This window comes from Vulpes lagopus, chromosome 3, assembly GCF_018345385.1.
Source record: "Vulpes lagopus strain Blue_001 chromosome 3, ASM1834538v1, whole genome shotgun sequence".
Lineage (NCBI taxonomy): Eukaryota > Metazoa > Chordata > Mammalia > Carnivora > Canidae > Vulpes > Vulpes lagopus.
In genome coordinates, this window is record NC_054826.1 from 117,763,935 (window position 1) to 117,787,604 (window position 23,670).

At 41.9% G+C, this 23,670-nt stretch overlaps 1 protein-coding gene across 1 annotated transcript in view; it reads left to right on the forward strand.

Moving 5' to 3' along the window:
- Positions 1-23,670, forward strand: part of PARN (poly(A)-specific ribonuclease) — a 154,554-nt gene that overhangs the window by 100,825 nt on the left and 30,059 nt on the right. Inside the window, exon 22 of the mRNA XM_041748340.1 lies at positions 9,784-9,973. Within this exon, the coding sequence (XP_041604274.1) occupies positions 9,784-9,973 (190 nt within the window). The remainder of the gene's footprint in view (positions 1-9,783; positions 9,974-23,670) is intronic.

Genomic DNA, 23,670 nt, shown 5'->3' on the forward strand with positions numbered 1-23,670 from the left:
TCCTACCACACACCGCACAGCCACAGGCCTTCAGTGCTGTGCCTTCCATTCTAGCTTCACTGCAGGCTCCTCCGCCATGTTGGCCTACTTCCTCAATAGGGCTGCGCTTCCCCAGAGATTGGCTACTTCATGTTCCTTCTGGTGGGAACACAGTCCCCACCCCCAGTACTCTCTCAGTCTTCAAGTCTCAGGAAAGACTCCACTGTCTTTTCTTCAGGGAACCCTCCCTGCATCCTGGGCTTGAGCAGCACCACGTGAGCCCCCAGAGCGCTTCTCCATTTGCAACCCTCAGCACACGTGCGGCGCTCTGTCCACTGCCCCTCTCCTGGCGGACACAGTGCCTGTGTCTCTCACTTAGCCTCCCAGCCCCAACTGCCGAGGCTTAGAAGATGGTGTGTTTGTTCCTGAATGAATGGATAGATGAGTGAATGAACAGATGAGAATTTAATACATCAGTGTCAGTATTCATAAACCAACGGATGGACGAAGAAGCAACCAAGTGAGATCTAAGTACCTTTGTAAAGCAGTTAGCCTCGTTCTTATATATAGTAAGTACTCAGTAAATGGTAGCTTTATTTACTTCTCATCAACTTCTCAGCCAGGAACTATGAAAAGAAAAAGAACAAACGCACCACCAGGCTGGTTAATGGAAGCAGTGTTCTAGTGATGTCATTCATTTTACGTTACGGCGGTTGGCCAAGGCCTTGGGAGGACTTAAAGAACCTCATTAGCAGCCTCTCCCACCCTAGCCCCTTTTGCTAGTTCCTATTTGTCCTCCCCTCTCCTTCCTTCCCTCTTACCCATGTTAAAAGCATCATGTCTCGATTCTGGCCTACCTGGTGCTCGCTACCAGTCTCTTCCCTTCCTTTTTCTCCTCTAGACTGTGGGCCTCTTCAGGGCGGAGAATTTCCCATTTCTTCCGCCATACCTCAGTGCCTGCACATAACCGAGCGCCAGTGTTTGTGGAACGAATGATTGAGATGAATGTCTGTAAAGCTGCCTGTGGTGTCGTCAGCAGAGTTAGTGAAAACAGTTTGACATGCTTTGGCCTCAGTACAGTTTTGAAAAATGATACTTAAAGACTCCTTGATTTTATACTTGTTGAGTACGGTTGATGTACTGGTTCCTGGATTTTCCATTTTCTCCCCACGCTTTTGCATGGGAAAGGTTATGCTAGATTGCATCCTCATTCTACATGACAGCAGGGCTCCACGAGCCCTCGCAGACTCAGGCTTGTGAGGCCCTGCTCCCTTTGGGCACACCAAGGCACAGTGAGTTCTAGCTCACCAATCCTGTGTCAACTGCAGAACGTCTTCTGTTGGCTGAGGCACAGTTCTTTGTGTCTTAACTGTGGGTTTTGTGATTTAACAGCAGTAGCTTAGTTAACTAGGCACTTGCTCTTTGCTGGGCCCTGTGCTAAAAGCTTGGCAAGCAAGCTGTCCACTCTTCCTAGCAGCCTTAGAAAGCAAATACATGAGCCCATTTTATGGGTAAAGAAACAGAGTCGGGGAGGCAGATGACTGGCCTCAGGCCAGTTAAGATTTGGGTAGGATTTGAACCCAGGCTTCTGTGGCCTTGGAATCTGTGATTTTCCCATGTGACTTTGCTGCCTCTTTCTTGGCATAGGTTTTAAGTAAATGTCAGCCTTTAGCTAGAGAGGGTTTTCCTTGTCACATCCTCAGCCTTTGTTAGAGAACTGGGAGGTGGAATGAGGGTGGGAGCAGTGGGCAGAGCAAGTGCCTGTCTTTAATCGAGGAGGTGATGTGAAGGGAACACACAGTGATGGGTGTGACCTTCAGGTGGTGGGGCCAGTCGCATGTGCTTCCTCCTCTCAGCCTTGTCAGCACGCAGGGGTGCGGCCACCTGCCCTCCCAGTGATGCGGAGCTGATGAGGGGGCCTCGGGGATGCTCAGCATCTCTGACGCACGGCCGCTGGGCCAGCTTCCGTGGGATCACATCCCCTCTGCCTCTTCCTTCATTTTTTCTGACTGTCCCCTTCACAGGCGTGGAGCTTTTTCATTTTCATGCTTTCAAAAAATAATTACCCTCGGGGTACCTGGCTGGCTCAGTCAGTGAGCCTGCGACTCTTGCCCTCAGGGTTGTGGGTTCCATCCCCCATTGGGTGTAGAGCTTATTTAATTTTTACAAAATCGTTAAAAAATAATTACTGTCTGTTAGAGAAGTACCTGCTGCATAAAAGAGCAAGGGACCAGGGTCCTGAGTCCTCACCGGGTGCCTGAGGCAAGCCAGCCAACTTCCCGAGTCTCCACTGTTGGTGGCTCTTGCTTTCCTTTCCCAGCGCCGCTGTGAGGCTCCGTTATGGTGACACGTGGTATTTGTCCCTGCCCCTGGGAGCCTGTCTTTAGCACCAGAGCTCGCTCCTCACTTGCCATCCAGGGCCCTCATGCACCAGATCAGGCTTCAGCATAGACTTCTTAACTGAAGTTTTTGAATTTGCTCTGTTGGGTACACACAGGCTGCCAACAGATAAAAAAGCTGTACCTTATCCCTCCCTCTTTCCTGCCATAATCTTAGATGAACCTCCTACAAAAGAACTGTGGTGGATCTTGGCGCTACAGACATGACCAGGGTGTGGGCCCAATCCTCAGAGAGCATGGGCCTGTTGGGTAAATGTGGGGAACGGGGGCATTGAGAAAGGACTGGCTCAGGAGGAGAAGGGAGGACGGCAGAGGGTAGAGCAGAGGGTGCCGCTGCTCAGCCTGGCTGGCTCGCCCTGACCTGTTTGGGACAGCAGCCCTATTGCAGTGTGCGCCTGTTCGAGGCCCTGTTCTGTACACACCTTAGTCCCTGCTTCTTCTCTCCAATTGATTGAGGGGGCGTCCAGTCATGCACATGGGAAAATATTCCTAGTGACCATTAAGGCTGAGTGTGTTTTGTTTCTGTTTGAACTCCTTTCTTTAAAGATTTTAAAGCGCTTTCAGTAGAAGCTGAGATGAAAGCTGCCATTCTCTATTTGATAAAAGTGAAGAAGTGGTCAATCTGTTATCAACCCAACCCGATCAAAGTAATATGGAATGTGAGAAAACTTGCATTCAGTATGTTCATATTTAGATAAATAGTCAAACACAAAACAGCACTTGGCCTCACCCTGTTGTGGCTTGAAAACCACAGCACCCCGGCTAGGGCCCTGGGCCATCTTTAGGAGTGTCCGAAGGAGGCAGGGCTGAGCGTGAAAGCACCTAGTGGAGACAGGGAGTAGGGCTGCTTTGGCAGAGCTGGGAGAGGCTGCTCTCCACACACAGCCCTTCTGCCAGTGGGTTAACATACCAGGTTGTCACACAGAGATTCCTTCTGCTGGGTACACAGAACCTTTGTGGATAGACAGACTGATTCTATTGAAGGCAGGTGTATATGGCTGCGTTAACTCTGGATGATGCCATTCAAGACCCTTTCAGGGCACATGGTGTCAAGGAGAGAACATAGGCTTTGTTTTAGATCCTAGCCCAAACCCTCGTCACCTTGACCTTGGGCCCGTCCCTTCTTCTCGTCCTGTCTTTGCTTATGCAGTCAGCATAACACTTACAGGATTCCCCGTGCCTGGCAGAGTAAGTAGCCAGTAAGTGCTTCTCCTTCCTCTAGCGACTGGATACTAAGAATGTAGGCATCAGACATTGAGACTTAGTGTGGCTGCCAGTGGCCTTTGCAGATGCTGCGCGCAGGGCCAATGGTGCGCCACTGTCTCGGCAGCCACTGTTCCCCAATGATCTCAGCCAGCGATGGCCATATGGCAAGGACATGCATCGCTTTCTGAGGAAGGTCCAAGACGTGGCACTGCTTGCTCGTTGACACCCTATAGGGGCACTGCCATGTCACTGAGGATATTGAACTTGGAGAGATTCTTACTTTGTCTTTTACACACCTTCTGTCTTAGACCGTGTATACTGGAAATGGCCCTTAGAACTTGGCCAGGATAAACAACAGAAAACCTAAAGAATTTGTTTGTTTAAGACGCCATGAACATTTGTAAAACCATCACTCAACCAAAGAACTAAACTATTGCTAATAAATTACATCTATCTGTTGGTCCTCCTTGTCCCATCCTCCTGATTCCCTGCCAGGGGCAACAGCTCTCCTGAAAGTTGTGATGATTATTTACTTGCTTTTTTATTCTCTCTCTCTCTCTCTCCCCCTCTCCCTCTCCCTCTCTCTCTCTCTCTCTCTCTCTCTCTCACACACACACACACACACACCACACACACACACACCCCTCCCTGGATATATTGTTGGTGTGATTGTTTGATTTTTGTCTTAGAATGTCATAAAATGAGTGTCAAACTACAAATAGCCTTCTGGGACTGGGGTTTCTCATTCGCCATTACATTCCTAAGATCCCCTCATTTTATTGTGTTGCTACAGTTCATTTATGTTTACTGTTAGACGATATTCCATTGTGGGAATATAGCACAGTTCTTCCATTTACCTGCTGGCGAAGACTGGGATTGATTGCTTCTTTCCTTTTCTCTCTCTGCTAGTATAAACAATGTGTTCTTTTTAAAAAACAGTTCTTGGATTTACCTCATAAATGCCCATGTACTAGTATATATCTAGGAGTGGAATTGCTGGGTCATAAGATGTGTGAATGATCAACACTACATGAGAAAAACCATTGTTTTCTCCCGTGGTTGTACCAATGGAGATCCCCTTGCTCCGCATCTTCCCAGCCATTGCTGTTAGCGGTCTTTTAGATTTTTGCCAGCAAAACAGACACAAAATGATATTGTTCTCATAATTTGTCTTTGCCTGAGCTTGAGCATCTCTTTATGTAATTACTGGCATTATACGCCTCCTTTTCTATGAAATGACTGTGCCTGCTCTTCTGTCTTTGCCCATTCTTTTGTTGTGCATTTTCTTCCTGATTTGTAGGCGTTTTTATGTATTCTGATGCTGGTGCTTCACCAGTTCCATGCATTACAAATATCTTCTTCCAGCTTGTGGATTGTCTTCACTCTCTGAAGTCTCTACTGATGGACAGAAATTTTAATGTAATGTAGTCATACTAATTGACCTTTTTTTATTGCTTAACACTTTTCATATCTTCATAAATTCTTTCCTACTTCAAGCTCAGAAAGATATTCACTTATATTTTCTTTTCAAGTTTTCAGAGTTTGCTTTTGACATTTCAGTTCTTCATCCATCTGGAGTTGATTTTTCAGCATGGTGTGACTAAGAGTCCAATTTCATTTTTTTCCTATGGATAAACAATTTTTCCAACTTTTCCTTTTCCACATTCTCTGTCATGCTGTCTTTGTCAAAAATCAAAGTTTCACAGATGCGAACGTCTGTTTCTAGATTCTTCTACACCATTGGTCAGTTTGTTGATCTCTATACCATTACTACACCATCTTAATTATTCTGGCTTTCCAATAAGCTTTTATGGCTAACAAGGCATGTCACCTTCATTATTCTTCTTCAGAAATGTCTGGGCAGTTGTTGGACCATTTGTTCTTCTGTTTAACTTTTGGAGTTAACCTTTCCTGTTCCACAGAATAAATCAGGGTATCATTTCCGTACAGCAGAGATACCCTCTTTGTTGTACAGCTGTTTCAGCAAATGTGTACAGTCATGTAACCACCACCACAGTGATGATACAGGATGGCTCCATCACCCCCATAATTCCTCATGCCCTTTGTGGTTGACCTCTTCCCCCAGTCCCTGACTAATCCTGCTCTGTTTTCTGTTGAGATTTTTTTTTAATTCCTTTTTAAATTTTTTCAGTGTGTCATTAAAATGAAGAATTTGTTTTTACTGGAATTGCATTAAATGTGTAGATCAGTTTAGGAAGGCATCTGTATCTTAAGTCATCTTGTCCATAATCATCATCTATCAAGTTAGTTGGAGAGACTTTGCCTGATAATAATGGAAACTTCTTAAGTTTTAGGGGAAAAAAAAAATCTATACATTTTAAGTAATTATTTAAAACTCCTAGTAAAGGACACATTTTAGAAGCCAAGTTCCAGTCTCAATAAACACACAAATACATACAAAAATGTGGCAGAGGGCAGCCCTGGTGGCTCAGCGGTTTAGCGCTGCCTTCAGCCCAGGGCATGATCCTGGAGACCTGGGATCAAGTGCCACGTTGGGCTCCCTGCATGGAGCCTGCTCCTCCCTCTGCCTGGGTCTCTGCCTCTCTCTCTGTTTCTCATGAATAAATAAATAAAATCTTCAAAAAAAAATGTGGAAGACATGTGGCAGTAATATATATATATATATATACATATATATGTGTGTGTATGTATATATATATATATATATGTATGTATATATCATAACCAAGACACAATGTGTTGTGTCTTGGTTCCAAACTGGCTTTGTGGCCTACCTACAAGACTTCCAGCAAGCAGCCTAACTTTTCTGATCTCAGTAACTATATCTGTTTGGTGACTAGGGCATCCCTTCCTCACAGGGCCCTTGTGAAGATTAAATGCTGTTACAGGTGCAGGGTGTCAGGAGATGAGCAGATCTGGTGTAGGGACCCTGTGAGTGGGTGAGCCTATGTAAGGGGAGCTGCCCTCACTCACCTACTACCAGGAGGCAGGGAGGGCTGTCGGCATGTGCTCTTCCCTAGAGGCTCTAACCAAGTGGCACGATCGAAAGATGGCCTTGAATCATTTCCCTGACAAATTTGGAAAAGGCTAGTGTTACCAAGCAGCCTGCTACATGCTGCCTCTGACAGGCGAGCTGGAATCACTGGAGGACACAGCTGACAGCCAATTCATTTTGCTGATTCATCCATTCGAGGAGGGATGGCTTAGAGCCAGAGCTTGGCTTCCAGATTAAAGGCTGAGAGCTCCAGAGCTGCTGGGACGTGAAGGAATGCTGGTAAATGACTGCCATGTGAAGGCCAGCGGTGAAAAGTGGGTTGTTATTTGTTTCCCCTTTTAAGTGATCCTAATTCCACATGTGCTCGGTTGAATTCCCCACCGTGGTAAGGGAGTTGTTTGTAACGTTTGTCCATGGGGCTGTGAGCTCAATTATTGGAAACAACCGGATACTGTTAAATAGATCATCTTGGCTCCTTTATGACCCTATCATCACCTTTGCTTTCATGGGGAATATTGACTCAAGCCTTCTCTTTTACTTGGGAGTCCAAGTGAAACTGGAGAGTGGGATTATTGCAGATGCCATCCCTTTGGGGATGCAGATGCCATCCCTTTGGGGATTCTGCTTGCAGAATAAACCTGCTGGAATAAGGAATGGGACTTAACAAGAAAAATCCAGGAGATGCATATTTACCAACAATCAGGACCAAATAATGATGGTAGAGTCTGTGGGTTCTCATTATGGATCTCACTAATAGCCTAACCCGTATTAGTAAGATAGTCTTAGGCTTACAGAGGGATACCCTGACATGTATTTTGCATGTGACAGGATAAGCTTAAGGGAGTGGAAATTTTGTTTTGACTTACCAAATATCTAACAAGTTCCTGGGACAGTGAACATTTGCCAGGTGGAAGCATGGATGGTTGGTTTGTTGGATATTTAAATGGCCGGGTAGTTAAATGAACAGAAAAAGTCAGAAATGTGGACCATTAAAAGCAGGAAAAATAGCTGCTGTCCCAAGGAATAAGACTTTGAAGAAAGGATCCTATTTCTGTGGTTCTGTGCTAGGAGTGACTTTGGTCAGTCACACATCTCCAGGACCGGATGCTTTTTCTGTTTATCTCCTTGGGAATGAGTCAGAGCATGCTGCTTTGAGCTCACATTTCAGTAACTCATTCTCCTTCTTTAGGAGACTTTGTATAATAGGGAACTTCTGTAATATCCTGGAGTTCTCCTTCCTTTTTTTTCTCTTTAACTTTAGAGTGGACAAAAAAAAAAAACAACAAAACAAAAAAAAACTTTAGAGCGGACATTTGAAAAGTTCTATAAACATCATAGTAAAAATTTGTAGTTTTTAAAGAGTAGTGTTTTTTTCCTGTTTTGTGGTGGTGGTTGTTATGTCTTGCTCCTTAGATGCTAAACATTTAGGTTTAGGGCATGATATTCTGTCAATCACAGTTGTGCTTAGAAGTTTCAGGCAAATCCAGTCCACTTGGAGTGAAGATGAAAAGTGTCAGGTGTCGGATATGTGCAGCATCTGCCTCTCATACAATTGTCTTTCCTTCTGTTTCAAGGTCTTTAATGTACTAGAGTCCCTCGTCTGGTTCTCACGTGCTGAAGGACCGCATACCCGTCACCACTCTCTTCTGCCATGTGTTCGTTCACACAGTATTTAGTGAGAATGACTCTGTACCAAGAACTTTGCTAGGAAGGCACCTGGGTGGCTTATTCAGTTAAGGGTCTGCCTTGGGCTCAGGTCATGATCCCAGGGTCCTGGGATTGGGCCCTGCATCTCCCTCTCCCTCTCCTCCCTGTTTGTGACCTCTCTCTCTCTCTCTCTCTCTTTCTCTCTCTCAAATAAATAAAATCTTAAAAAAAAAGGGGGGGGGGGCAGGCAGCCCAGGTGGCTCAGTGGTTTGGCGCCTGCCTTCAGCCCAGGTGTGATCTTGGAGACCTGGGATCGGGTCCCATATTGGGCTCCCTGCATGGAGCCTGCTTCTCCCTCTGCCTGCCTCTCTCTCTCTCTCTCTTTCTCTCTCTCTCTCTCTGTATCTCTCATGAATAAATAAATAAAATCTTTAAAAAGTCTTATAAAAAAAAAAAAAGAACTTTGCTAAGAGTGGATACATGGACTCTGTTTCAGATATCTTGGTGCTTTTGCAGCTGCCCGGGTACCAAGTCTGCTCCTAACAGTCCTGACCGGCGTGGCCAGGCTCTCACTGTCTCACCGCCAGTTTGGGTAGTAACCATTGGTAGTGCCGGCGGGCTAGGAGAGTATATGCTCAGACCGCAGGAGCCAGAACCAGCACGTGGCTGCCCATCTGCCACCAGGTCTTGCATGAGCCCTCGCTCCCACGCTCCCAGCACGTTCTGTCCACCAGCCTCAGAGGAGCAGGCAGCAAAGACTATAAGGAAACTGACCTGGCCTTAGTGAAATGTTAACACCAGGGAGGGAATAAGCTCCAGCTTTCAAGTGCTCCTGCCAGCCAGAGGCACATTACAGAGAATTAGCAGTCTTTAAAAGCGGAAGGAGAAGAGGCATGTCTCAAGTATTGTGGAGTTATCTTGAATTTGCAGGGTTCAAAGCGAGGTGCAGAGTGACAAGAAAGGCCCTGTCCTTAGGGTTGGCGCAGCCTGATTTGCATCCCAGCACTGCCACTGATCCACAGTGCGGCCCATGGCACGTGCCTCCGCTTTTCTCCTGAGTAGAGGCAGTTCCTCCTTTGCAGGTGGAGGAGCTGTGAGATGAGATGTCACATATGCGAAAGCCCAGGGCACATATGGTAGACCTTCAGTATGTGACACGGTGGTCAGCTCAGCTGTCAGTATTGCTTTGGTTTTCATTTATAACAGGGTTTACAGTTTTCCCTTGTGGTTTTTATTTTTTTTTCCATCTTCTTACACTGAAAATGAGTAATTTTCAAGCAGTAATGTTTCCTGCAAATACATTTCACTTACCATCATTATGGTTCTTTATAGTTTACAGAGCACTCTCAGGCCTTTGGGAAGACTAGGGCACAGTCTTTTCTCCAGATGAGAACCCTGAGCTTTGGAGAGCCCATGGGACGTTCCCAAGGCTGCCTGGCTTCTCAATGGCAGAGCTGGGGGTTAGAACTCAAGACTCAAATTTCTGGTTTCTTTGACTATCTCAGGCCACCTTTCAAAAGTGACATTTTGGATGAGGCCAGACTTTTTTATATGGGTTTTTTCTTTTTCTTTTAGCTGTCAATACCAGTAAATACGCAGAAAGCTATCGGATCCAGACCTATGCCCAATATGTGGGGAAAAAACGTGAGGAGAAGCAGATCAAGAGAAAGTGGACAGAAGATACTTGGCAGGAGGTTGAGAGAAAACGGTTAAACACTCAGTGCATATCCTATGCTCTGCAGAATCACTACTACCACACCAACAGGTAAGAGTTCTCGGCTGTTGATTTAAGAGGGCAGAGTTGTTCTAGCAGTAGCTTTTCTTCCTGGTTTTCACAGGATTTAAGTCGTAAATCTGACTTTCGAGAAAGTCTTTTTTTTCCCCTAACTTTCCACATAACATCAGAAGTTACTGCTCCCCTAATTCCTTCTGTGCCATATAGGCCTGCAGCTCTTGCAGTTAACAATCTCACAGAACTCCGTTGAGGCAGGCAGGATCCATATCATTCCCATTTCAGGGGTGTGGAAGCAGAGGCACTGTGACCCACCCACCAGTTCAGGGAGGGAGCCAGGATCAGAGCTGAACTTGTCTGGGTCTGATTCATCCTCCCTCTCCTCCTCCCCAGTCCACCGTGATGCTCCTGCCTGGCCTTCTGACCTCGTTTCAGATCCCATGGAGATACTGAACCACATGCCTGCTACAGAAAGAAAACTTGATGTACTTGCCCTCATTACCCATAATTCTTCAGAAGATATGTAGTGGTCACATATATCTTTGTGAGGCAAAAAGTGGGTATAGAAAACAGGGAAAAGTTCATTAGAGAAAATGATAAAGATGAGAAAAGTGTAAGCTAACAGAAGAAAATATTAGCCATAGTCCCATCACTCGGAAGCAATCTGGGTGCTAATATTTTGGATTGCCCTCTATGCTTTTTAAAAAAATATTTATTTATTTAAAGATTTTATTTATTTACTTGACAGAGAGAGAACATAAGCAGGCAGAGTAGCAGGCAGAGGAAGAAGCAGACTCCCCGCTGAGCAGGAGCCCAGTGCAGGGCTTGATCCCAGGACTCTGGGATCGTGACCTGAGCTGAAGGCAGACACTTAACTGCCACTCTCTATGCTTTTTAAATGGCTTTTTAGAGATTTTTTAAAAAATTGAGATATAGGGTGCCTATGTGGCTCAGTCACGTAAGCTTCTGACTCTGGATCTCAGCTAGGGGCTTAATCTCAAGGTCATGGGTTCGGGCCTCATGTTGGGCTCTGTGCTAGGTATGAAGCCTTAAAAAACAATTGAGACATAATTAATATATGATAAAATGAACAGATCTAAAACTTTAGTTCAGAATCTTAAGAGTTATATACAACAATGTTTCCACAACCTAAAGCAAGGCATAGAACATTTACGTCTCCTCATAAAATCTCCCCGAGTCCCTTTACAAGCAACCCCAAGCCCCACAGCCCTAAGTGTCCATATCTTGTATCTGTGAGTAGGCATTAATTTTGATTATTTTTAGAATTTATAAAAAATGGAATCATATGGAATCATATTGTATTATGTTTGACTTCTTTCACTTAACATTAACTTTTTAAAAGATTTTATTTACTTTAGAAAGAGTGTGTGAGTTGGGGGAGGAACAGAGGGGGGAGAGAGAAAGGGGAAGAATCTTAAGCAGACTCCATGCTTAGCATGGAGCTGGACATGGGGCTCAGTCTCACAACCCTGAGATCATGACCTGAGCTGAAACCAAGTGTTGGACGCTCAGTCAACTGAGCCCTACCCAAGCACCCTTCACTTAACATGTTTTGGAAATTCACCCTGGATATTGTGGTATCAAGAGTTTATTATTTCATTGTTCAGTAGTACTCCACTGTATGAATATACAGCATTTACCTCCTCTCCTGTTGGTGGATATTTGGTTTGTTTCTGGTTTGAGACTATTATAAATAAGGTTGCTATGAACATTTCTATAAAAAATTTCTTGTGGCCATAGGTTTTCATTTCTCTTGAGTCAGTACCTAAGAGTAACATTGTTGGTTCTCAGGATAAGCGTGTGTGTGCTAACCTTTATAAGAACAACCAAATAGTTCTCCAAACTAGGTGTACCATTTTATATCCCACTAGTATTGTGTGAGTGTTCTGGTCGCTCTACCTCCTTGCCAACATACAGTGCTGTTGTCAGCCTTGTATTTCAGTCATTCTAGAGGGTACTACGTTGGATATTACATTGTGATCTTAATTTGCATTTCTCTGGTGACTAATGATGTTGACCACCTTTTGATGTGCTGGTTGGCCATTCAGGTATCTTCGTTTTGAGGTGGTTATGTAAGTCTCTTGCCCATTTTCTAGTTGTGTTTTTGTCTTTTTTACTGTTGATTGGTGGGAGTTCTTTTATGTATTCTGGAGATACATCCTTTGTTAGATAGATGAGTGTGCTGCAAATGTGTTTTTTGAGTCTGGGGTTGCATATTCATCTTGTTAGTGATTTTGATGAGCAGATATTTTTAATTTTGATGAAGTCATGTTTATGATTTTTTTCTTTTATGATTAAATCTTTGCCTGTCCTAAGGTTTCACCAGTTTTCTTCCAGAAGGTTTATGGTTTTAGTTTTTCCATTTAAATCATGACCCATTTCAAATGAATTTTGTATGTGGAATGAGATAAGAGTCACGATTTAGTTTTTTTTAATATGGATATCCACTTGTTCTAGCAATGTTTGTGAAAAAGACTTCTCATTCCTTATTGGATTGACTTGGCATTTCTGTCAAAAATAAATTGACCATGTATGTCTAGGTCTATTTCTAGAATGTTCTGTTCCAATCATTTTTATGCCTGTTCTTGTGCCAATATCACACTTTCATATTTCTGTGGCTTTATAGTAAGTCTTAAAATCAGGTAGCATAAACCCTCCAACATTATTATTCTTTGTCAGATTGTTTTGGCTATTCTAGATCCTTTGTATTCCACATAAATTTTACAGTCCTCTGACCTCTTTCTTCATTCAGACTGTGTTGTAGTTTTTTCTGTAGAAGTCTTACAGGTCTAATAATTTTCTTCCTAAATATTTTATATTATTGGTGCTATTATAAAAGGAATTGTTTCCTATATTTCATTTTTGAATTGTTTGCTGCTTCCGTATAGTCATATTAATTGTTGTGTATCAACTCTGTATTCTACAACCTTTTAAAATTCACTTATAGTTTTTTCTTTTAATATTCCACAGGGTTTTTTATGCACACAATCCATTGGCATACTATTCACAACAGTTTTATTTCTTTTCTAGTCTTTATGTCTTTACTTTTTCTTGCCTAATTGCACTGACTAGCACCTCTGGTATATTGTCAAATAGAAGTGGGAAGGGTGGATATCCTTGTCTTGTTTCCAGTATTAGAGGAAGTCCAGTGTTTCCCCAGGAAGCCTGGCTTTTAGATTGGCCAGTTGTCCTCTTTTTGGGTTTAGGAAGCTGCCTTCCATTTCCAGTTTGCTCTAAGTTTGAATAGATGTTAAATATTTTCAGATGCCTTTCTGTATCTTTTTAAGTTGTCATATGGTTTTGTCCTTTATTTTGTTAATATTTTGAATGACATCAGTTGGTTTCTGAATGTGTAATTGGATATGCATTCCTGAGAGAAATCCTACTTGGTCCTGATGTATTATCCTTCTTATGTGCTACTGGACTTGATGTGTTAATGTTTCATTAAGTATTTTGGTATCTCGGGACGCCTGAATGGCTCAGCGGTTGAGTGCCTGCCTTTGGCTCAGGGCATGATCCCAGTTCAGGGATCGAGTCCCACATCAGGATCCCTATGAGAAGCCTGCTTCTCCATCTGCCTATGTCTCTGCCTCTCTCTGTGTCTCTCATGAATAAATAAAATCTTTTTTAAAAAAAGTGTTTCTATATCTTCATGAAAAATACTAGATTGGAATTTTTTCTTTTTTTAAATCTTTATCAGGTTTTGGTTATAAGGATTATGCTGACCTTATAAAAATAGTTAAGAAGTTCCTCTTTTGTTATTTTCCAACAGTATGTATAGGGTGTGTGTGTATGTTTTACGTTTTTGGTAGAGTTTACCAACGAAGACATTTGGGCCTAAAGTTTTTTATTTTTTGGGGGAATGGTTTTGATTATGGATTCAATTTCTGTTACAGATACAGGATTGTGTAGATTTTTCTGTTTCTTCTTGGATCGCTTCTGGTAATTTGTCTTTTTCAAGGAATACTTCATTTAAAAGAACCAACTTTTTATTGATTTTTTTCTCTCTTTTTTCCATTTATTTATTTCCTTGTTCGTATTATTTCCTGTTTTGTATTTTAATGTTATTCTTTATCTAGCTTCTTAAAATTTTTTTATTATTTACTTATTTATGATAGTCATACAGAGAGAGAGAGAGGCAGAGACAAGGCAGAGACATAGGTAGAGGGAGAAGCAGCTCCATGCACCAGGAGCCCGACGTGGGACTCGATCCCGGGTCTCCAGGATCACGCCCTGGGCCAAAGGCAGGCGCCAAACCGCTGCGCCACCCAGGGATCCCCTTTATCTAGCTTCTTAATGTGAGAACTTAACTTACTGATTTTATGTATTTTCTAATAAAACGAAATTTTTGTTTAGACTGCTTAGCCACATCCCTCATACTTTGATAGGTTGTCTTTTTACTATTGTTCATGACAAGGTATATTCTCATTTCTCCTGTGCTTTCTTCTTTAACTCATGAATTATTTAGAACTTCTTTGATAATTATTGACACTGATTTTATGGCCCAGCATATAGTCTGTCTTGCTAAATGTTCCATGTGTCTTTGAATGGGTATAAAATTTCATTATTGTCATCTCAGATTACATTGTTTCCTGGGGCTCAAATCTATATCCTTAGTGATTTCAGGAGGAGAGAGGGGTCTACTTATTCTTTCACCTACTGAGAGAGGTGTTGAAATTTCCAACTGTGGTTGTAAATCCAGTTTTCCATTTAATCATATCAATTTTTGTTTCTTCTATTTTTTGCATCTCTTTTGATAGATATGTGCTTATTAATGATTGCTCTGTCTTCTTAATGAATTGCCCTTTTCATCAGTATGGAATGTTCCTCTTGATATCCAGTAATGATCTTTTTTGATGTTTATTTTTCTGATATTAATATTGGCACTACTGTTTCTTATCTTTGGTGTTTGCATGGTGTATTTTTATTCAGTCTCTTACTGGTAATTTTCCTTTATAAAGTGTGTTTCTTATAAACAGCATATAGGTGAATCTTACTATTTTATTCATTCAGACAACCCCTTTCTTTTACAGTTAATCTAAAGAATGCTATAGATAGGTCTGTGTCCCATCTTGGTATTTGTTTTCTATTCTGCTTGGTTTTTGTCCCTCTTTTCTTCTTTTCTGTTGCTTTTTGAATGAATCGTGTAGTATTTAGTCTTTGCTGATACTTTAGCATCTTGTTTATCTTCTCTGTTGACTTTTTTGCTTATTCCTCTTTGTGTGGGTATGTATGTATATGTATGTATGTATTTATTGGTCATTGCTCTGGAGTTGTGGTTGACAAACTAGAGCCCATAGGCCAAATCTGGTCCACATGTTTTTATAAAGTCTTTTTGGAACACAGCCATGCTTGTTACTTTACATATTGCCTCTGGCTGCTTTGCCTTAGGTGGGAAATTTGGGTAGTTTGATGAGACCATATGACCCACAAAACTCAATTTGTGTACTATCTGGACTTTAACAGAACAGCTTACTGACCCCTGCTGTAGAGCTACTCTCTCCAGTACGGTGGCCCCCAGCCACATGTGGCTGTTGGGTACCTCAAATGTGGCTAGTCCAAACTGAGATGTAGTTGTAAATATAAAATACATGTCAGATTTTGGAGAATTGGTGACATGTTCAAATGATAATATTTTGGATTGGGGACTAAATATTATTAAAATTAACTTCACTGGGTTCTTTTCACTTTTCTTTTTAAATGGTGGCTCCTAGAAAATTTTAAATTCCATTTCTGGCTCATGTATTTCTGTTGGCCAAGCACTGCTCTAGAAATTATAGTGTTCCTCTTTCATTTATTGTGGTATATCTTCAGGTGAAAATCAAGAACAACGTAGGACTCTTACAGTAGTCTGTTTCCATTTACCTCCCTCCCATCCTTTGTGATCTCTTGTCTCCTATTTTACCTCTACATAGGCCATAAACATGATATGTTGTTGCTTTTGTTCCTTTCCTTTTCTTTTTTTAAACAGTTATTACTTGGGAAGAGAATAAGGGGCTGAAGTATGGGGAAAATGACATAAGTATAAACACAGAAATGCAGGCCTTCCTCATTAAGGGCACAGTGCAGATGGGGGGGGGGGTTATGGTCGAGGGGAAAGCCAAGGCTCTGAACCTCACTTCTCTAAGCTTTAGCGAGTGGTCTCTGAGACCCTGGGAGCGCTGTCACAGCAGCCCAGCTTCTCCCCTGGGCAGGCAGGCAGGCAGTGAGCTGTGCTGACAGAAATGGACATCCATCCCTGGTCCCTTTGGCTGTTTGCATCAGTATCATGGCACATGCTGCTTTTTTTTTCCTGTGATGGATTCAGTGTCCAGAATATTCAAGAAGCCTCGAGTCGATATGTGATCAGAACTAGGACTTATATTCTGGGAAACTGGACCAGAAATAAATTTGCTTGAGAAGGAGATTTGTTTTGGTGGCCTGAAATCTGAATAAATACAGGTTAGCATGGTGTTTGAAGAATGCTTCTTTACAGTGGATGCTAAAATGTTTAAAATCTCCCTTTTAGTAGGGATTGAGTCCCCCTAAGTAAGCACTGATGTTTGAAACCTTCCTGGAAGACAGGTGCTATCACCATTCTCATTTGATTAAGAATGTTCTCTAAAGAAAAATGGTTTTCCAAAGCCACTTTGCCCTCAAAGCCATTTCTCTCTTAAGAGATTTTGGTCAGTTGTGTCTATGGATTATTTACAATTCGCGTTTTTTCAACTGTTGGGAAAAACTCTTTGGCTAGCATCTTCTTTCTTGTCTTTTCTGTCTGTGAGACTCCATTTCAGCCTTCCTTGACAACATAGTAGCTCCTGGAAATTCCTGCGTATGTCGAAAATGCTAAAGTATATATCAAAGTTATGGTTTTCAGATTCCACATAATTGTCATAGAAAGTTAATGCTTTCTCAAAGTGACCAATGAGCATATTACATTAGGAAAAGGGGGAGATGCCTCTTTAGAGACGAGTAAGAATTCTGATGAACCTGGTTGGATTCTAGGACCCATTGCTTTGTCAGGCTGCCCACACATTTACTTATAAATGGGGGGCAAGTGTTTTCTTTGCTTCTGCTGAAAAATGCCCTGAATACCGAAGAAGCCATACCGAGATGAGGGGACTGACACCACCACCACCACACCCCCGCAGCACCCCTGGCAGCTAGCAGACAAGGGTTCTAGCTCAGACTCTGCTGGTACCTTGGAAACAACTTCATTCACTCTTCCTTCAGCAAATACCCATCCAGAGCCCGCTATCTTTTGTTTCCTCATCTTACATGAGGCATTTTGTTGAGAAAAAATGCTCCAGTCCCATCTGGCTCTTAAATTCCAGAGGTCTTTACACCAGACGTAGGCAGGGCAAAGCACGAGGAGGAAACCAATAACAATCTCTAGAGACCTCTTGCTTCTCTCCTCAGATAGCAAGTAGTTTCTTCTCAACCTAAGATGGAGAGTTTTGAAAATGCCCATGGTTAGAGAACCTTTAGATAAGGAGTATATAATAAAAATCAGATTGGGTAAACCAGGGTTACAAGTGAACCCGTGAAAGCCTTTTACTGCACTGGAATAGTAAAGTGGCCTACCAGCTGAAGGAAAGATCTTGGTCGTTTCAGTAGGTGCTGTCTTTTAAATTCCCACCCTCCATCTGTGTCTTGGAAACTTCTTTTCCTCATGATATCAAGACGATTAGAACCCCTAGCCTGTGGCAGAACAGACTTGGACTCAGCCTTTTCTGTCCTTGTGTCTTGGTCCTCTGCTTACACCTTCATTGCTTTCCTGCTTCTTTGACTTAGAGGGTTTGCCTCTCGCTTTCAGGCCTCTTCCCTCTCCACCATGTCAGAATGTCTCTGTAGCCTGAGCGCCACCATCTCACCCTGGTGGCAGCTCACTCCCAGCAATTGAGGAGTGCCTTCGGAAGCTCCATGTTGACCATCTCTTGTTTCGTTTTTCTTGCCCCTGGCTTCAGGGCTCCACTGCAGAAATCCTCACCTCAGCTTTGTGGGGTTTTTTCTTTCAAGATTTTATTTACTTATCTGATAGAGAGGGAGAGGGATAGGAAGAGGGACAAGCTGAGCAGAGAGCCCGATGCAGGGCTCGATCCCAGGACCCCGAGATTATGACCTGAGCTGAAGGCGGATGCTTTAAGTGACTGAGCCACCTGGACCCCCTGAACTTTTTTTAAATTGAAATATAATTGCCAAAAAAAAAAGAAATATAATTGCCATAAAGTATTATATTAGTTTCATCTGTACAACAACATAGTGACCCATCAATTCTATACATTACTCAGTGCTTACCGTGATAAGTGTCATCATCAACTGTCACCAGGCAACACTATTCCAGTGTTATTGCCTGTATTTCCTACATTTCTACCTTACATTCCTGTGACTGGTTTGTGACTGGGAGTTTGTACCTCTTAATCCCCTTCACCTATTTTGCCCATCCCTCCTCAGAAGAAATCCTGTTTTGGATTTTGAACTGGCCACCACCAGTTCCTTCCATTCAGCTTTAATTGCTACTGCTTCTCCTGGGGTAAGTTTCCTGTTGGGGCACTCTTTGTTTGCTTCTGAGTTTTTGTTTTTGTTTTTTTTAAGATTGCATTTATTTATTCATGAGAGACACAGAGAGAAGCAGAGACATAGACAGAGGGAGAAGCAGGCTCCTCTCAGGGAGCCCAGTGTAGGACTTGATCTCCAGACCAGGATCATGCTCTGAGCCAAAGTCAAACGCTCAACCACTAAGCCACGCAGGTGTCCCTTACTTCTGAGTTCTATAACTTAGGAACAGACCTGACATCTCTGTCTTTATCTGAATCACATGACATTCCTACAGTTTGCATATTCCCTAGAATAGACCCTCCTGCTTCTAGAAAGGGCTAAGGAGTTATCTAGTCTAGCCACCTCAGAATCTTTTCTGTATTTGGGAAGAGTAAACGTTGGCAAACTCAGTGTCCATCTTATGGGTTAAATATATTTTCTCAGAGAAGGTGTTTCCCGTGGTACTTTTAAACCATTGAAATTATATATGCACATAATCTTTAAAATTTTGCCTATACAGGAGAATATGAAATGAAGGTGAGAGAATCTTTGCTCCCCCCCGCCCCCAGCTCTTCTTCCCACTCTCTGACCTTTTCTTTAAAGCAGTACGTTTCTTGTCTTGTCAACTTTGACCAATATATCTGGGTCAATTCTATACAAGATTATAAATTTAGTGCATGCACGTTACCTTCCATCTCTCTCTGTTTCTCTTCTCACCATGATTAGTTATGTTATTTATACCTTTTACTACTTTTTTTATCTGTACTTTGTGCTTTCTCGAGAAGTTGATTTTAAGAGATGGCATCAGGTACACAGCATGTATAATCTTACAATTGTGGCTGATCCGAAGCTAGTGAGTTATCTCAATTGATTGTAAAAAAAAAAAAAAAATCTTACAATTATGTAAATGCGGTTCTCTCAAGGGAAGAAGTTGCACAGTGGGGCCCACTGGGAAAAGAATATATTTCTGTGTCATTAAAACTTTGCTACCCAATTCAGAATCTTCCAAATATCCCAGCCTTCTTTCTGTGGATTTCTTTTGAGGGGAGTAGTTTTTTCCCTTGGGTGATTTTGACTTCTTTCCTTTTTTGCATATGTAGTGTATGGTTAGTAAATGGTATAAAAATGTGTCTATTTCACCTAATTGATAATGTTGCTAGATATAGGATTCTAGATCCAGAAATTATATCTGTTCAGGACCTTAAATACATTGCTCTTCCCATGTCATCATTAATTTGCTTTCCTTCAAGGCAGGTGCCATGTTTTCCGTGTCTCTGTATCTCTAATGCCTAACCTGGAGTCTGACCTGGAGTTATATCCTCAGATGTTTGATGTGAATTAATGAATGAATAAATACTCAAGCCAGTTTCCTGAGTGTAGGCTCTGGGCTAGGTCTTCCATGTTTGTTTGTTTGTTTATTTATTTATTTTAGACAGCACATGTGCAGGTTTGGTGGCAGAGAGAGTGAGAATCTTAAGCAGGCTCCTTGCTCAGTGTGGAGCCCAATACAGGACTTGATCTCATTACCCTGAGATCATGACCTGAGCCAAAATCAAGATTCAGATGCTTAACCGACTGAGCCACCCAGGCGCACCTGTGGTCCTTCATGTTTTAGCTCTTGTGATGCTCATAGCAGCATTGTCAGAGAGGTGAGGTTTGTTCCCATCTCCCAGAGGCTCAGGGAGATTAAACAGTTCTTGGCAAAGATGTGGGTTTGATACCAGGATTAACTGTAAAGCCCTATTCTTTCCACCATGCCCCACCCCCATACATTTTCCCAGATCTGGTATATAGTCCTGTCCTCTAGGGAAGAAGGTACTCAAGCAGATTGCATCTAGGTACATGGCACATAGGGGACAATTGTCTTGACTATAGTCACTACACCACCTAAGAAAACCTCTAAGAACTTGTATCTTTCATTTAAAAGCAATATCCTGGGAAGCAGAAGAGAGGCCCTTTTGGATTTCTACTCAGAAGAATCCCAAAACTTTCATTACAGAAAAATTTCAATCATATACAAAAGTAGGGAAAATAATATAACAAAGTCCTAGCTAGCTATCACAGAGTGCCACCAGTCAGTTTGTGGCCAGTCTTATTAATGCTCTCTCTTTCCTTCTCTGTTCAGATAATTTTTTTAAAGATTTTATTTTATTTATTCATGAGAGACACAGAGAGAGGCAGAGACACAGGCAGAGGGAGAAGCAGGCTCCTCTCAGGGAGCCCAATGTGGGACTCGATTCCACATCCCCAGATCATGCTCTGAGCCGAAAGTCAGATGCTCAACCACTGAGTAACCCAGGGGTCGCTCTGTTCAGATAATTTTGAAGCAAATCACAGATGGCATATCCTTTCAGCCATAGGTCTCTTATGTATGCATCTAAAAGATAGTCACTTAAAAACAAAACTACAATGCCACTAACAACAACAACAAAAACCAACAATAACTCCTTAATATCAGATAGCCAGTGTTCAAAATCATACTCACACATTTTTTTTCTATAATTGTTTTGTTCGAGTACTAGTTTCCATAAAATTTATATATTACATTTGGTTGATGTGTCTCATCTCTCTCAATGTATATGAATCCCCTCTCTGTATATTCTCTAGTGTCCTTAAGAAACTAGGTTGTTAGCGCTATAGAATTTCCCGTATTCTGGAGCATTCTTTTAAGTTTGTTTATTAACATGTTCCCTCAATACTGTATTTGTAATTAACTGGTAGTGAGATCTCCAAACTTGATCAGATTCACGACTGAACTAATGACAAGAATATTTCATGCATGGTCATGTATATTTCCTCCTGTATCACGTTGGGTGGCACCAACTGTCTGCTTGTCTCTCTTTTTGTGATAAGATTGATCCGGTGGCTTCAGATGTTGCCACCCTGGTCCATCCAGTATAAAGTTCCCTATTAGCTTTTCACCTAATGGTTTTAGTGGCCATTAGTGATCAATGGCTACATTTATTATTTCATTAAGGGTGAAAATGGTAATAATTTAGTTTACTTCATTTCTTATCCCAGATGCTTTTATTTAAAATAAAAAATTTCATCTCCTTATCTCTTTGGTTACCTGGAGATATAATTCCTATAGAAAAAGCAGAATAAATTATTTAATCTCTCCCCTCATCATATCTTTCAAAAACCAGTTTTCAAAATAACTAATTGGTTTCCTGTCACCTTCTAACAGTGAGCAGTAAGATTTTGTTTCGTTTGTTTAAATCATGAGGTTTTAAAAAAAATACATATTTCATCTATTTTAGTACAATGAGGTTGTTCTTCTTATTGATGCTCTAATTATCTTGTTTTTGGGCAGTGGGAAAAATTTCTAGTTGACTCTTAAGTCTTCTGAGACAATCCCAGTGACCTTTATTATTTTTTTAAGATTTTTTTTTATTTATTCATGAGAGACAGAGAGAGGCAGAGACACAGGCAGAGGGAGCCTGATAAGGGACTCATCCTAGGACCCTGGGATCAGAGCCTGAGCCAAAGGCAGATGCTCTGCCTTTGAACCACTGAACCACTCAGGCATCCCCCCAGTAGCCTTCAAAGCCTCTTTGACTTCTGGTACTCTTTATTCAGGCTCTTCTATACATCTCCTACCTTATATTTAGAGTCAGCCATTTCTCCAACAGGCCTGTTCCTTTTGATAGAAAATGGTAGAGACTATAATCTGGGTGTTAAGGGTATTTATTGATGCTGGATTCATTGTTGTTTATAGCCTTTTTGAATTAAAAGGCCTAGCTTCCTTGCCTCCCTTCTTTCCTTTCTTCCTTTTTTCTTTTAAGATTGTTTATACTGTTATTTCCAATTCCAGTTAGACTCCCGGACTTACTTAACTTCTCTTAATTTTGTTTCTTTTTTTTTTTTTTAATTTTTTTTTTATTTATTTATGATAGTCACAGAGAGAGAGAGAGAGGCAGAGACACAGGCGGAGGGAGAAGCAGGCTCCATGCACCGGGAGCCTGATGTGGGATTCGATCCCGGATCTCCAGGATCGCGCCCTGGGCCAAAGGCAGGCGCCAAACCGCTGCGCCACCCAGGGATCCCTGTTTCTTTTTTCTTATGCTGAAAATTTTGGTTCTTAATTATATTAAAGTAATTACTTATTTGCTTTATGTTATTATACAGTAACTTCAGAATAACTCTAACAGTATCATTACAAATAATGCAATTATTGAAAATAATTTTTTTGCAGTAATTTTTCCCCTAGAGTATATCTGACTAGAGATGAACAAAGTACCTTATTTTAGGGGATCCCTGGGTGGCTCAGCAGTTTAGCGCCTGCTTTTGGCTCAGGGCATGATCCTGGAGTCCTGGGATCAAGTCCCACATTGGGCTTCCTGCGTGGAGCCTGCCTCTCCCTCTGCCTGTGTCTCTGCCTCGGTGTGTGTGTGTGTGTGTGTGTGTGTGTGTGTGTGTGTGTGTGTGTCATGAATAAATAAATAAAATATTTTTTTAAAAAATTACCTTATTTTAAAGTTGCTTGAAATAATTTCTCTTTATGTGGTTAAGCTACCAACCAAATAATCATTTAAGTTTGTTTCATTTTTAACTTTAGGGATTGCCTTTTCTGAAATTGGTTTTGCTTTATAATTATGTAGAGCATTTGTGTGGTTTCCGAGTCAGATCTCTCAAGCTTCTCTCCCTGCTTTCCCCAGCTTGTTTCCTCCCTCCCTCTGGTGACCAGTTTTGTTAGTTTTTAGTATATCCTTCCATTTTTACAAATAGGTAGATAGTAATGGACCACATGTCCTTTCCTTTACCTTCCATTTTTCATTTAGCCTTGTATCTCAGAAGCCGCTTTTAGTCTGCTAAAACACCAGAGGTGAAATGTGATTCTTTACACTGTAGATGGCTTTAGTGTTCCTGAACCTCCTTAGTAAAACCTACTAACCGTGGTGCCTGGATGGCTCATTTAGTTAAGCATCTGCCTTTGGCTCAGGTTATGATCCCAGGATCCTAGAATCGAGCCCCACGTGGGGCTCCTTGCTCATCATCAGGGAGCCTGCTTCTCCTTCTCCCTCTGATTGTGTGTTCTCTCTCTCTCTCTCTCTCTTTCTCTCTCTCTCTCTCAACTAAAAAATAAAATCTTAAGCAAACAAATATACTAACCAGCTAAATCTGAGTGTGTAATCCCAGTTTAAATGATCAACCTCATAGTGACATTCATGAATACTGTATGTCTTATG